The 15,326-nt window shown below is 47.8% G+C and overlaps 1 protein-coding gene across 3 annotated transcripts in view; it reads left to right on the plus strand.

The window, feature by feature from the left end:
* The window catches only part of ARHGAP32 (Rho GTPase activating protein 32), a 243,552-nt gene that overhangs the window by 198,726 nt on the left and 29,500 nt on the right, over positions 1-15,326 (plus strand). For all 3 annotated transcript variants that reach the window (XM_058856945.1, XM_058856944.1, XM_058856946.1), the window contains one exon: positions 7,661-7,810. In XM_058856945.1, the coding sequence (XP_058712928.1) occupies positions 7,661-7,810 (150 nt within the window). The remainder of the gene's footprint in view (positions 1-7,660; positions 7,811-15,326) is intronic.

The following is a 15,326-nucleotide window of genomic DNA, read 5'->3' on the forward strand; positions in this document are numbered from 1 at the left end:
AATCTCTATTGATTTGTTTTCAGCTCCCACTACTTTTCCAGACTGGGCCTCTAATAACTGGTTTCCTTTGCACTGCAACCCCATCCATCATTATTTCCTCCCCCAGTTACCTGTCCCAGCCTGTCCCTGCTGCATCATCACTGGGACTCTGTTAGTCAGAACTGTTGTTTTTTTCCAAAATACAATTTAAACTTGTTAATGGAATTAATAGATTGACCTTGCCAGCCCTTCAACCTTTGAAACGTCTCTCATGTCTCCCTTAGCCTTCAGCTACATAAATAACTGATTTATATCTCCTGGCCATGTACCACTGCCCTGGGGCAGGTGTGCTGTTCTTCAGGGATTAATTTGAAGATGTCCTGGGGTCTGTTTGTTCAGGAGGTCAGGTTGTATCATCTTAGTGCTTCCTTGTGGTCTTAAATTCTGTGCAAAGATCAGCCATGTCTTAAGGCTGGAAAATAGCACAGATTTCTTGGTATCAGACGTAGGTGATAGATTTATGTATCAGACTAACCTGGTGGTTATCATTCTTAAGCCATTACAAACACTCAAAAATTTGGCAGAAAATTTGGTGGAAAGAGGTTTTGCTGTTGTACATTAGCTCCTGGTTCATGTCTGTGTTTTCTCATGGCCATAAAGAAACTTCTCCATGCAGTTCACACTGTAGATGATCCTGGTGCATGTCATTACAGTGACATGTGATTTCAGTTAAATGAAAGTAGCCAGCATGCTGGTAGCTCCTGGATTTTCAGTGTCCTGTCTCTAGCAGAGGAGTGACCAGACCCAGAAGCTGAAGGAATCGTGAGTTGCCAAGCTGGTGGATCTCTGGAGCCAGATGTTCTGTGCTGACCAAGAGGAGCCAACCCGAGCTGAGGGCTGCTGTGGCAGGGATGGGCAATAGCTGGAGTTGTGCTGAGGTCATTGCACAGACACTGCCCAAAGGATGGCTGCAGGAGCCTGGGCAGATGCAAGAGACTGCTTCCTTATGGCTTCCTTACAGGCTTTGTAAATAAACAGCAGCAGCTCTTATCAATGACCTACTTTACTCTCCATATGTGTGGGGCTCTTGTGGTAGCTGGAAATCTGTCCTTATCCTTGGCTGGTTCTTCTCTTAGTTAATTTGAATGGTTTTTATCAAATGACACTGAAATTAATCACCTTTAACATATTTGTTCACTTCAGAGCCCAGCCTTAACCAATGGCAGCGTGGCACAAGAGAAATGCTGCAGCATCAGAAAACACACATTTATTTTGCTCTTGTTTATGACAAACCAGTCAGTACACATTTATCAAGTTATTTGAGATAGAAAGATATTTTTAGACTCTCTTATCTATGGAATTTTAAATTATCTCTTGAAAATCTTTATTCCTGCTGAGGAAGCCCCGTATAGAGATTAGTGGGATTATTGTTGTGTTGGTTGGTCCTTCTTCAAACCCAGCATCCTGTTTAAGGACTAAGGGATGGTGCTTGGTGGTGCATGGTTCCACATTCTGCTTGGGGTTTCTAGGGCTGTGTAAATGAGCTTCCAAAATAGAGTGCTGTGGCAGGAGGGAAGGAGGAAAATGTCTTGTTGCTAAGGAACATGACAGAGAACTGGGAGATGTGACTCAATTCTTGGCTTGGCATCACTTCTTCTCAGTAGATGTGGGTCTGCAGAGCAGGTTTTTCCGAGTGTGAGGGGATGGATGTTGAGTATATTGGCTGATGTTTTCAGGAGGGGTCAGCACAAGTGATGCTGCGTGGGGACCCAGCTGGCCTCGCTCTGCTCCCACCCTTCAGTGTGATCCTGAGCATGCAGAATTGGGAGCACAGGAAATGTGTGGCAAAAACAACCCCAGCCTCTCATCTCCTGATTCCTGGTGCTGCTCTTTTTTCAGAAGAATCTGTTGCTTCTCCTTCTCTCCCTGCAGCAGTTTAATTTTAGAAGAGAATGGCTCTGGAGGGACTAGCAGCCTGGAAAAATTTTTGCCTGGTTTGCTGTAAATCTCCCTTCAGAGAGGATGGATTTCATTTTTGTTTTGTAATGGTTTTCTTTATGACATTCCCACACCTTTTTCCATCTATGATTTTGTGCCTGCCAATGCAGTTTGTTGATTGCTGTGGAGCTCTGCAGCCACACGTGTTATTGTTGCTTTGGTCTGAGCACCAGGCTCCCCTCTCAGAGGGGACCAGCTGGGTGCTGTGACCTGTAAAATCACAGAATAAGAGAAACAAACAGGCTGCCCATGTGCTGGGAATGTGGGTCAGCAAATACCCTCCAAGATTATTCTCTTGGAGTCCAAGTTTGCTAACCCTGCATCAGAAAACATGGTGCTATTAGCCTGGGAAGGAGATTTTGTCAAAGCCCAAATATTAGTGCTACTGACAGGGAATGGGGCAGGTGCTCTTTGTGGAGCAGGGGCTTGTTTTCCCTTGACAAAGGCTAATGAGGCTGCAGGGAACAAGCAGAGGGCTTGGGAAACAGGCAGGGAGTTTGGGAGGGTGTCCTGGAGGAAGTTGCCATTGCCCTGTTTGAAGCAGCCTGGTCTAGTGGAAGGTGTCCCTGCCTGTGGCAGGAGTTTGGAACAAGATGAGCTTTATTCCAGCCTAAACCACTCTGGGATTCTGTGTTCAGAATCTGTAGCCAGGTCACCATTTGCCTGGATGTCCCCTGGCCTTTGGGAAGAGGCAGGATGAGCCAGCTGGGAGATGCTGTCCTGCTGCAGGGTTGGCTGGGTTGTGTTTTGTTCTCGAGCCTTTGCCTCACAGGGTTTTTCTTGCCAAGCAGAAAAATCTGGGGACACAGTAAGGCTATGTTTGTTTGTTAAAAGGGTTTTACCTGTTTGGTCTCTATGATCCAAAGCCAAGGAATCAGAAGGAGCCAGTGCTCTTTGCCGTCCTACCTTTCCTTCTGCTGGCAGCCCTTTGGGCGATTGTAATTAAATATTGCAACTGTCTTGGGAAGGGTTTTGTGGCCAGACATCACTTGTAGAGTTTGGGCTGAGCCATGTGGAGTTCTTGGACTGTGCTGTGAATCCCAAGTAACTGCATCCCTAGTGAATCCATGGGGCACAGGAGGGATCAGGACCAGGGGGAGCAGGTCAGTTCTGGGCTGTCTCACCTGGGCTGGCCCAGCTCTGCCCTAAGAGCATCAGGGGCAGCAGATTATTCCTAATCCAGGTCACGGCAGTGGCTCAGCTCAGCCTCAGGGAACCATGTGGGGACACCCAGCAGTGCCAGTGTGGGCTGAGCTCATGGTGTGGGGATAACCAGGAGTGCCACCATGGGCTGAGCTCAGAGGAAGGCTCAGAAGTCCTCAACAAATCCCAAGGGATCCCTGTGGGCTTCCAGGAGAGTGAGTTGTGCTGACCAAGAGTGTGAAGCTGATGAAGAGCTAGCTGATGGCTGGCACAGCTCTTCAGTAAAGCTTCAGAAAGTATGTCCTGAGAGTGAATGAGCCCTGCTTTTAATGAAGTGATTGTTATTTAACAGCTTTTACCAATGTCTGGGGGTTTTGGGGCCTCACTTGCACCAGCAATGCTGGTGGTGTAACAACAGCAGCGCTGCCTGATCCAAAAATGTTCCTGGGGGAGGTACTGGGCAGCTTCCCAAAGCCACAATGGACTACCTGGCACGAGGATTCCTTTTCCTTCCTCCCCTTTCCCACTATGTAAAGGCTTTGGCCAGCACAATTATGACAGCAAAGGGGGGGAGATTTTTGTGTGCTCCTAATTGACACATTTGTGCCAGCAAAACTTCAGAAGTGGTCCAGACTCAGGTGGGGTTTTTCAGTTGGGTTTCATTTTGGGGTTTTTTTGCAGCCAGGCTCTCTCCACTGGATGGAGAATTTCTCTTTGCTTCTTCAGGCCAGGATATTAATTCAAATCTGCCTTTCTGAAGAAAAGCAGCCCTTGCTTCTTCTAGGAAAGTCTCCGTTTCTTGGTAAACAATGTGTTTTATAGTGGTTAAGTCTGAGGTGGAAAGTAATACGGATAAATGTTGGAATTTTTTTTAGTTTGGTTTGGCTTTCAGTTGGTAACTTGAAGCACAGCAACCATTTGAAGTTGTCTGTTAGTAGTGCTGATTCCCAAGTTTATTTCTATTAACACCTTGTGTGGAGTCACAAGCTCTGAGTGGATCAGCTCTATCATGTCCCTGCTTTATTAGTGGGACAATAATGATAGGAAAGGGTTAATTGTTTTCTCCACATCTGCTTGGTTTGTAACACTTGTAGATTTGTTTCAGGTCTAAAACCTGTGCCTTGGTCCCCTGGTTTTCCTGCAGTCACCAATTGTGGGTGCAGAGCAGTTGTTGGTGCTGCAGCAGGAGAGCACTGCTGGCTGCTGCCATTCACCTAAACCAGAATGCAGCAGGAATTAATCCCTCGGGATGCATTGGTGCTTCGAGGGTCGGTAATGCCAGAGGGTGTGGGGGTTCCCACCTTTTCTGCTGCTGCAGGAGGCAGCTCCCACAGCTCAGGAGCAGAGCTCATCCCTCTCAGACACCTACCTGCTCTTGTTCTCCTTAATAACCTGTCAGCAGTGAGATGACTGCTTGGATTTTCTTGCTGTTCTCTTGTTCTCCCCCACCCAGCAGAAGCCTGAGTGAATCATTCCTGCGTGGGTACAGCACTCAGAGCTGGGTTCAGCCTCAGAGAGGCTCTGTAAAGCAGGCAGTAATCTGGGATGAGCAGAGCAGGCTCTGTGTGACCAAGGAGCAATGCAACCACTTCCACAGGCTGGGGACAAAGGAATTTCTGGTGGAATTTCTGAGCCTGCCCGCACAGAGTCCTTGGCTGCTGCACCACTTCTCTGTGGCAGGGAGTTTGTGGGACTCTGCTTAATGGTGCAGAAAGCAGGACAATTATTTTAACCTGCACTGAGTGGCTTAAAGGCAGAGCAGATTCATTGTGTTGTAAAAAGTAAGGTCACTTTTCTGGTCAGTGAAGCCAATACCAAGCCAAGTACATCTTTGGACAATGGAAGTGCATCCACTGCAGGTTTTTTTCTTCTGGTTTTAGTGCTGAGGTGACACCCAAAAGTCACTTGTTGATCTGCATTGGTGGTAGAATTTCTTCAGGACTAGAATTGGGTGATTTTCTCTATTTAAAATCCATTCTCTGATGGGCTCATTTTTCATTAAGTCAAAGGTACATAGTATACAGAGTGTGAAATGATTCAAATGAAAACACACATATAAATTATTGCTTTATTTGGATTAGTAGGTGCTCTGTTTGCCTGTTGTGAAAGCATCTGTCTCAGGGCTCTCACCTCCAGTGGTGTTACCACAGCAGCCCTGAGGGTGCTAACCTTGGAAATCCACACTAGTCAGGATGAGACTGTCTCCATTCATCCTTGAGCTGGGCCGATAGGATGTGATAAATGAGCCCTTACTTTCCTGTGATGATGGATACAACCAAACCCCATCCTAACTTTGGCATGTCAGCACAATCTGTTCTTTATTGCGTGCAATTAAAAAACCCTGTCAAACTGCAAACACTCCTTTAATTAAAGCCCCCACAGCCACAGTTTATCATGCTCAAGGCTCCTGTGGTTGTTAAATTGGGTTTGATTGCTGAGGCTGCAGATGTGGGGTTTGGTGGGGATTTGGGGATTTCGGGTACTCAGGTGGTGCTGAGGATCAGTTTGGTGTCGTACTGCTAGAGGGGACTTTGTGCAGAAGGAGAAGTTTGCTTTCCTCACATGGGTACAAAGGTACAAATTTGTTAAGGTCTGTGGAATCAGGTTTAAAATAGAAATATAAATTGTTGCTAAAGGACATGAAATTATTCACATGAACACTCTCAGTGTTAAAACAAAAAAAAGTCTTTTATTCTCTGACTCCAGTATTTATAGATTCTTGACAATGACCAGGGATTGGATAATTAAGTTACCACCTTTCCAAGCACACTGGTCATGAGAAATGTCCATCAAAAGACGTTTCTTAGAAGGAATGTGAGAAACAACTTATGTTTATAGGACTTTCATGGGAAAGTAACTAAAACTATGAAAACATTATCAGAAGGTTTGATTTTCAAGGTGACAATAAATCTATCAGGTTTATTACATGTATCAGTAGAGGGCCCGTGTCAGTGTCTGGTAAAATGGAAGGAGAAATATTCAACTGTGTGAAGGGATTAAAGCATCCTGAAGCTCTGTGTGATATAACCATGCTCTTGGGACAAGGTTTTCCATGTTCCCTGGTTGAAGAACCCTCCTCAAGTGAAGCAGTGCCCATCCATCTCTGCTTTGCTGAGTCCCAGTTTCAGAGCTGCTCTCTGTAGTTCACATTTCATTTGGCAGCAGAGGTGACACTGAAGGGATGAACCTTTGTCCCCGGGGGTCTTTGCTGCTTTGGAAGGTGTTACTCTGCTGATATTTGATTTCAGAATTTGTGGGTTTAGTGCAGGTGGAATATATGGTTCTTGTCTTTCCTGCCTGAGATGAGAGGGAGGAGCTGGGGAGGGTGATTGCTGCTGCAGCAGGAGCTTTTACAACTTCCCCAGCTGCAAAGGCTTCCTCACAAAGCACGGCCCTTTGAACCCAGCAGTTTGTTCTCTTCAGGAGAGCTCTTCTGTTGAATTAAACTGCTTTTAAATGTGTACACAATGGCACTTTTGTTGGGGAGGCTCTGAGGGCCTCAGGAGAAACATTGACATTCTAGGGCATTGTTCTGCTCCCATTCAACCTGAGGCTGGCCTCTCCTCCCAGGGCCAGGTCATTGCTGTCACCCACTGCTCTCCTTTGCCTTGCACTGGGATTCAGCTTCTGGGCAGGTGGTTTTAGCAGAGGGACCAGAGTTTCCCCAGCACAACCCAGAGAGACAGAGCAGGAGGTTGGAAAGTGGCATCCTCCTCTCTTTGGAGGCTGCTTGTGCTCATTCTGGAGAGGATAAACTGCATCTCTTCAATCAGCTGCCTCTGTGACCTGTTCAGTGGGCTGGATGGTGGAGTCCCCATCTCTGGAGGTGTCCAAGGGACACCTGGATGTGGTGCTCAGTGCTCTGGGCAGGGTGACAGAGAGGAGATTTGGCGCAGATTGGATTCAGTAGCCTTGGAGGTCTTTTCCAGCCTCATTAACTCTGTGATTCTGTGTTTTTATTTTGTGATGGCTTCAGAAGGGAGTTGCTGAGGCTCTGGGGTGGTGCCTGTGCAGGTGTGGTGAGAGGCAGTGAGGCCCTGCTGTGCTGGGAGGGCAGGTTGGGCTCTCAGGGAGCTCCACCTGCTCAGTCTCAGATTATAGTCAGCCCTTTGTTCTGGAGGGGCCACAGACCACAATGAGGGCCAGTCACAAAGCTTTTATTTCTGTGTGTAGATTACACTGTGGTTTGCACAGGAGATTACCGGATTTCTCAGTTGAGCCTTATTCCCTTTCCCAGAGATTGCAGAAATTGCCCATCCCTGGTGCTGCCCACCATGAGCCCTTCAGGTGGCTCCTGCCTGAAGCTGCTCTGCAGAAAAATGTGTCTTTGTGTTAGTCCTTCCACTGCAGCTCGCTCCTGGTAACTCTGCACTAGCCAAGGGTTGGAACAAAAGTCTCTGTTTAGTGCCGAACCTTGGAAAATCTGTTCCTGTAAATAATTGATATGAATGTTACTGCAGTTCTTATGTGCTCTGTAGAAGGAGTTCTGCTCAGTGGTTGCCAGGTCTGGAATGAAGTGGTTGTTCCCTGTCTTGTGCAGTGTCAAAGAAGCACGGGAAGCTTATCACCTTCCTCCGGACATTCATGAAGTCACGCCCAACGAAGCAGAAACTGAAACAGCGGGGGATCCTCAAGGAAAGGGTGTTTGGCTGTGACCTGGGGGAGCACCTGCTCAACTCTGGCCATGATGGTAAGAAACAACCTGCTCCTGAGTTCTTCCTCTCTTGGGAATTTGTCAGGGTGATTGCAGCTGTTCAGAGTTGTGCTGGGGGACAAATGTGTGACACAAATCTGTGGCTGAAAGGGAAACTGAAGCTAATGAGAAGCAAACATTGTGCTTCGATGTGGGAAGCGTCATGGTTCAATGTGGGAGCACTGAAGGTGGGTACAGCTCCTGCAGATGGGTTTTCAACCTCTTCAAGTCTTTAAATATTTTTTTTTTCCCAGGCATATAAGCTTTATTTGTATGTCAGTGATTCATTAACAGACATGTTAAACCCCTACATTTCTCTTAACTTGGTACATTTGTATGATTCTAGCACAGTTTGCAGTGTAAATCCTTCATCTGCCTTTTCCTTGGATTTTGCAGGATTTACAGGAATTAACTGGATATTTTATTTCCTCACAGCTGACTTTTCCTCTCTGTTCAGGGTCCCTTTTCCCTCCCCATCAGCAGTTCAGGGAGGCAGAGGAGAAAACCTCTCCATTCCAAGAAAAAAATTACAAAATTGTTGCCACTCTTCCGGGGATGAACTTTGATTTCACGGGCTCTTTCCTGCCCTCTCCCTGTGCCACCTCCAGTTCAGGTTGCTGCAGTGCTGAGGAGCAGCCAGAGCACTTGCATGCTGTCCCAGCTCCCCAGGCTCAGCCATTCCCACCAGGCAATATGTTTGGGACACCAGGGATATTTGGGAACACAGCCTGGAGCAGCTGTTGGCTGTAGGTGGTTTGCCTGGGACTTCAGGCTGTCAGGAAAGCAGTGATGGGATCTGTTGGGTGGCTTTGCAGCAGATCTCTTATGCCAGAGTTGTTCATCTGATGGCTTCCAGCTTTTGTGTGCAGAGGGAGAAGTGCCAGGATGTGTGGGGCAGGAAAAGAGTTTCTCTGTTAAAGCTGTTTTCAGTGAGTCTTCAGACTCCTTGTTCATCCAAATGCCTTTTGAAAAAGGGCTGGCAAAGGGCAGGGAGCCATTTCTTGCTCTTTTTCCAGTTGATTTGGTTGGTAACAGTGATGTGCACTCCCTCACCTGACATAAAAGTGTTTCACTACCAGCTGGTGCAGAGTATGTGCTTGTCCTTATGGAGACAGAGCTGTGGCAAGACCCATTGGCTCAGCTGGAACCAGCAGAGATCCTTACTGGGGCTTGAAAATCACCAGAGATGGAGTCAGGAACAGCCAGTGACCTATGTGGAGCTGCATCAGGAGTAGGTAATTCACAGCACTGGATGGCTCTAGAGCCGGTTTTATGTGTATGCTGTGGGAGCACTCTTGGAGGGCAGGAGCCATGCCAACAGACTGAGCTCCTTGATGGGAAGGAGGGAATTCCCTTTCATCCCCAGGCCTCCTCCTGTCTGTTTTCATTAGGCACAAGTCAGCGATGGCCAAAGCTTTTCCCTGCCCTCTGCCGACTTCTTCCCCTGGCTTCAAGGGCTGGTTTATTTAGCATTCAGAGACACATCCTGGGCTGAACTGAACTGCTTTAACTTCACTGGAGGTTCTTGTTCAACAGTCTGTGGCAGCTCTGTCCTTGCCCTGGTCTCTCCCCACCATCCCACACATTGGGGTGGCCCTGACTGGCTGTGCTAATGAGGTTCCTCAGCTCAGGAGTCACCAGCTGCTTTCACCCTAGCTTTAATAACCCTTCCCTAACTCCCTGGAGTGAAGCAGATCCAATTTGAATGTTGCCAACAAGGGCATGGCTCCATGTCCCACAGCAGGATTGTTGTTTTCTGTGTGATTCAGCTCCCTGACCTGTATTCCAAGTGACATAATCCCCAGGATGGGGTTTGTGGAGACATTTCTGAGTCCCTGAAAGTTGAGCTCTGTGCATGCACAGCATTTTAAGATTCCCTCCTCCTGTATTACTGTAGCTCAGTTGTGGAGCCTCTTGCAGTGCTGACCTGCTGAAAGGGGCCTGAGGTGAATTAAAGAAGCTGCTTCTCATAATCAGAGCATCAAGTGCTTTTTCCAGGAGCTCAGAGCACGCTTTGGCTGAAGTTAGTGCTTGGTAGCTGCTGGTGGTACTTTGGAATCACAAGGCAGAATATGGGAGCTCAGAAGAAAAAGAACCCAATACATTCATTGATTTGTTTAAGCTCATGTTAGTTTTGTTGGGTCAATGTCCAGTCCTGAAAAATATTTATCAGGGCTGAAGGAGCAAATGCCACTGTCCCTAGTGATTGCAGTGAGTGAGCAGGCATTGTGTGTGCCTCAGAAATGCAATATTGAAACAAACTGGAGTTATGCTAAGAATTTTCTTAGCTACCAGCTTTGTCAAGATGACAAATTTTGAAGAATTTACTCAGAAACAACAGAAGTAGTCCAAATGCTCTAGTCATGAATCTCTGAAACTGCTCATTTCTAGTGAGCAGGGTGCAGAAGGAGAGAATAAAAGGGATAAGGACAAAAACTGCAATAAGTGTAACATTGTTTTAATAAACCATACACGGAGGCATCTGGCTCAGATTGCTTAGCCAGGAGAAGAATGTATTTGCTGTGTACCCAGAGGGGATTTACAAACACAGAGGAGATGTTTCACATACTGCAGTACCTTGTCTTTCTGTGGGCTCAGCAAGTAATCCCTCATTCTGCATCCTCTGAGCCGCTGTCAGGAGAATAAATTTGGCATGGGATGCACAGGAGGAAAGTGAAGCAGGAATGTGCCCTAGTTTGCTGTTAGGGAGCAGGAGCCCGGGGATGCCATCCTGCAAAGCTCCACGTGCTGCACTCACGGAGTCCTGACCTAGCAGAGCATTTGTCGTGGTTATCTGACTTTTTGGGATGGGCCTGTGCTGAGGACGTGCTCCTCTCCCTCCTGAAGGTGCCTCCCAGGCTGGTGGGACAGAACCTGCAGCTGTAAATATAAGGATATGAGATGTCTGTGCCCAGGTTTCTCTCTAGGAAAGGGTGTCTGGGGAAGGCAGGAGGAGTGCAGCAACAGGCTGCTGGTGCTGCTGCCCTGGGGAGGATGTGGCTTGTCATTTCCCTCAGTGTCCTGTGTGGGTCTGAGCAGCTACAGGGAGGGAGGTGAGGATTTAACAAGTGCTTACACTAACAGTGTGAGGGATGAGCAGTGCACCCTAAACTCTCCTGTGTTTCTGGTGATTCATGGTGGGGATTGTGAGTGCTGGGCAGTGTCCCGGGTGTTTGCTTTTCAGTTCCAGTTGGTTTGTGCTGACACTCTGAGCTGTCCAAATAGTGCTGGAGCCCTTCCTGGGTAGGACTTAGACCTCCATGAGGTGCCAAGCAGTCCTTCCCCCGAAGGCCCTTGGAGGTGAGGGGAAGGAGGGAAGGAAGCATTGCTATCCGGTCTCTTTGGTGAGGTTCTCAGTCATGGGCAGATCACATGATTATTTTTCAAAATCATCTGTGCTCCAAGCTGCTTGGGAAAGAGGGAAGTGGGAGTCACAAGGCTCCTGGGCATGGGGCTGGGTATGCATAGGTGTGTTGCTTCCAGCAAAAGTCTCAGCAGGGTGTCCTTTTCTTCTCTCTTGTCACATGTCAGCACTGAATGATGGGTTGGGACCTGCAGGAGTAAAACCAGTTTTGATATGAGGGATTTTGGACTTTTTTTTTGGCAGAGTCTGTGGTAGTGCTCCGTTCAAGTGTGTTGGTTTGCACAACATTGCTCCAGTCAGCTCCAGACACCCCGTGGAGCCTGCCTGAAGAGTCCTATCTGCGTCCCATCCAGTGCCTTACTCATCCCTTGGCTCCTGCCAGGCTTGGGATACTTTTCTTGCCAGGGAAGAGTCACTTGGCAGCAAGCCGTGCTCAGCAGGGAGTTGCTGTTTCTCCATTGCTGTCAGAAATTCTCCCAGTTGGGTTGGTGCATTGCCACCTGCCTTGCTGGTTTGTTTTACAAATCCACAGGGTATTCCACATGGGATCATCTGGTCCAGCTCCTGGCTCTGCACAGACACACCCACAATCCCACCATGTGCATCCCTGGGAGCACTGCCCAGATACTCCTGGAGCTCTGGCAGCCTCGGGACAGTGCCAGCACCCTCTTGGGGGAAAAGCTTTTCCCAGTATCCAGCCTAACCCTCCCCTGACACAGCTCCAGCCATTCCCTGTGTCCTGGTACAGTTTTATGGAGCTGTGAGATATAGCAAATCCACCCCAATCCCTGAACCTGAAGCAACCTGCTTCTTTTTCTTTGTACCTTTGTAGGTAGTGATTCTTTTTTTTCCCCCAAGGTTTTATCTCTTGAAGGAAACTAAATACAACTTAAATTTAGCCCAACCCCAATTAGCAGGATTGTGCTGGCAGAGCATGTTTGTGGAGTGTGGGAGCTGGTGGAGAGCTGCATTGCAGCAGCTGCACTGTGCCCTGGCTCCTGCCTTGGAATGTTTGGCCAGGGAGCTCCCCACAGCTCCTGGGGGTGTTACAGGTGTGGGAGTGAGGGGGACCATGGTGCTGGGCTGCAGGAGAGGCAGGGCTCAGGGAGCTGGGCATGTTCTTGATGAGCTGTGGAGGGACAGGGGGTCACATGGAGCCACAATACCCAGGGGAGCCCAGGCAGCTGGGGCTGCTCCATGGGGTGGGATGGGTCAGCACAGGCCAGGGTGGGTCAGCACAGGCCAGGGTGGGTCAGCACAGGCCAGGGTGGGTCAGCACCCAGCAGGGAAAAGCCAATTTGTTGTTCTGCCAAGTGAGGGACTCCTGAACTGCAGCACTCGACGGGTTACTTTACAATGTACTTTTTATTCAAATACTGCTGGGCATCATGTGCTGGGATTGCTTGGCCTGCAGAGCATGGGGACACCATTTGTTCTTCCAAGCCAGAAGTGTTCCTGTTGCCTATCACTTGTTGGGAATGACCCTTTCTCCCTTAACAGCTGGACTGAAGCACAAGCCAGCCCTGCAGTCCCCAGTGAGGCCATGTCACAGATTCACCTCCAGAGAGAATCCATCATACAAACAGCTGTATCCACAGAGGCTCTTGTAGGCTAATGGCACGTGACATTTTTTGTATCTCATTATGCCTTTGTCACGTTCATAAATAGCTTCCATCACTGGAGAAGATATGTTCACAAACAGAATTTTTAATTGACACATTTCCTATAGTGAAGGATCTATGCATGATTTTAATTTTTATAAAAAAGAGGCACTGACTTCTGCTGAAGTTGTAAATGCCTACAAAAGACAGTTCACTAACTCACCTGATCTTGCTCTGTGCCCTTCCTGTTCTTCCAGTTCTCCACGTTTATTCAGCATTAATTTGGACAGGTGGGTAGAATTAAATAAAAACAGAAGAGAATAGCAGAAAAATAGCAGGTAGGGGATCTGTATCTCTTTATATACTGTGCAGGAGCAGCAGGGGTTTGCCAGGGATGGTTTTATTCTCCTGTGCTGCTTCTGATGCTCTTCAGAAAGGTCCATAGTAGTGCCTTGTGGTTCCTGCTGACATCATGGCTTGTTTGGGGTCCTCTGGAGTTATCCATCCCTTGGAGCCATCCCCTCCCTACAGCTGGGTGATGTATTTGCCCCTGATGGTATTTTATGGCAGAGTTGGATACAGAGGGAACTGTCCCCAGAACAAGGAAACACAAGGAATGAGATCTTGGCAGCCTCTTGGCTGGGATCTCTGAAAGCCTGGTTACCCTTAGCTCAAGCACAGGTTTGGCAATCTGTGTCACCCCCTTTGGCTCCTGGTGTTGATGAGAGGAGCCCCTTCTACCAGCTCAGAATTGTCATTAGAATAAAAGGCTGCCTGGTTGGCTTGGAATCTTTGGCATCCTGAAGGAAGCCTTGATTGGGAATTCAGGACAGCTGAGTTTTAAGATTAAGTAATATCAGTTTTTCTTGCTGTTTTAACTCCATGAGAGTAAATGTAACCAGTTCCCACTCCCTGTTACAGCACTGTCCCAGTCCATGGCAGGGGTGGGACTTAGGGAGCTTTAAGGTCCCTTCCAACCCAGACCTGTCTGGGGTTCAGTGTTCTGATGACCCAGCTGAAATCCCTGCTCATTATGGGTTTGCTCCAAAATTTTCTCTTCAGAAAGACTTGGGAATATTGGCAGAGGTTTCATGTGGAATGCACCCTCTGTTTTTACCTGCTGCTTCACAGAGTTCTGTGGCAGCTCAGCAGCCTGGCCTGTGATTCCCAGGTATGTTTGGAATTGAATGCTGGCAGCCACATCAATGGGTTTGTTCAGGCAGTAACAACTTGTTCCTGTACAAAGGTTTATTGAAGTGTTGGCTGTGTGTGACATGCGTGTGACATTTCCCACAGAACGGTGACGTGGGCTGCAGCCATTCCAGCAGGGGGAGGGCACCTTGGCTCTGGACGAGGCTGGGAGCTTGTGTTACATGTGCTCACTCTTGCAATGAACCCCTGGGGCATTTTTGTGCTTTCAGTAGGTATTTTCAGAGTATCCAAGCTGACAAGTTTGGATGTGAACTGAAAAGTTTCAAACCTCCAAGTAGGTTCAGCTCTGGCATCCTGCTATCCCAGTTTTCCTTCTGGCTCTATTTTTAAGCATTTATATGCCTGAAGCAGTTCATGATTAGGACACAAATCTGAGTTCTGAAGTTTTTGTTTTACAGTCCTCTTTTCTGCTGAGACATTTCTTGTGTGACTTTGGCAAGTCCCCTAAAGTCTGTGTCTCCCTTACGCTTGTTATCCAAGCAGGCGGGGATATCTGGAGGTGATTCACCTTGTCTGTCCTATTCCAGCTGTTTATCTAAACAAGGGATCCTAATTTCTCCATTGGCACAGCAGGAAAAACAATGCATCTTACTCATCCTGTTATTTCTGTAATGCTCTCCTGGCTATCTGGGCTTGGTTGTTTATATATAGAGCTGCAGCTCACAAATCAGGGGTGGATCTTGTTTCCTGACAAGGCCACCTAACTGGGGACACTGGAAATCCTCCTGCTCTGCCTCCCTCAGCAGTATTTGTGTATCTATAAACAGTTTTGTGTTGTGCACTGAGGATACGCTGGCCTGTCTCAGCATTTTCGTTTGCACCTGAGTCCCTGCTGTGCACACATCGTGTGAATGAGGGGGAAAAGGTTTTAAAGTTGCGTTCTGGGGCAGGAATTCTGTGGGACTGTTGTGGCTTGCCAACCTCTGATTTCCCAGGTAATCATGGCCATCCCCTTCTCCTCCATCCTGCTCTCCTGACTGACCCTTTTTTAATTTAATTGGCAGTATATTGAAACCAGGCAGCCTCAAACAGGTCAAAACCAGTTTCCTTTCAGTAGTTTCTGATTTAGAGTAATTTTTAAATTAAAAATCAACCTCCAAAGGACTGGGACAGTCAATGGTCACAGCTGCACTCAGAGTTCTGGCCCTGAGCTGGGAGCTCAAACCTGTCCCTGCAACAAATTTTTTGCCTTGGGGAACTCGTTTGTTATCTCCCATTCCATCTCTAGGCTTGTACAATCAAACTAATAACCTGTATCTGCCCCCAAGGTGCCACAAGGTAAATTCCTAATACCCAGGAGGTACTTGGGGAGATTAGGAGTGGGATATAAATACCA

This window comes from Poecile atricapillus, chromosome 25 (genome assembly GCF_030490865.1).
Source record: "Poecile atricapillus isolate bPoeAtr1 chromosome 25, bPoeAtr1.hap1, whole genome shotgun sequence".
In the NCBI taxonomy this organism is placed as follows: Eukaryota; Metazoa; Chordata; class Aves; order Passeriformes; family Paridae; genus Poecile; species Poecile atricapillus.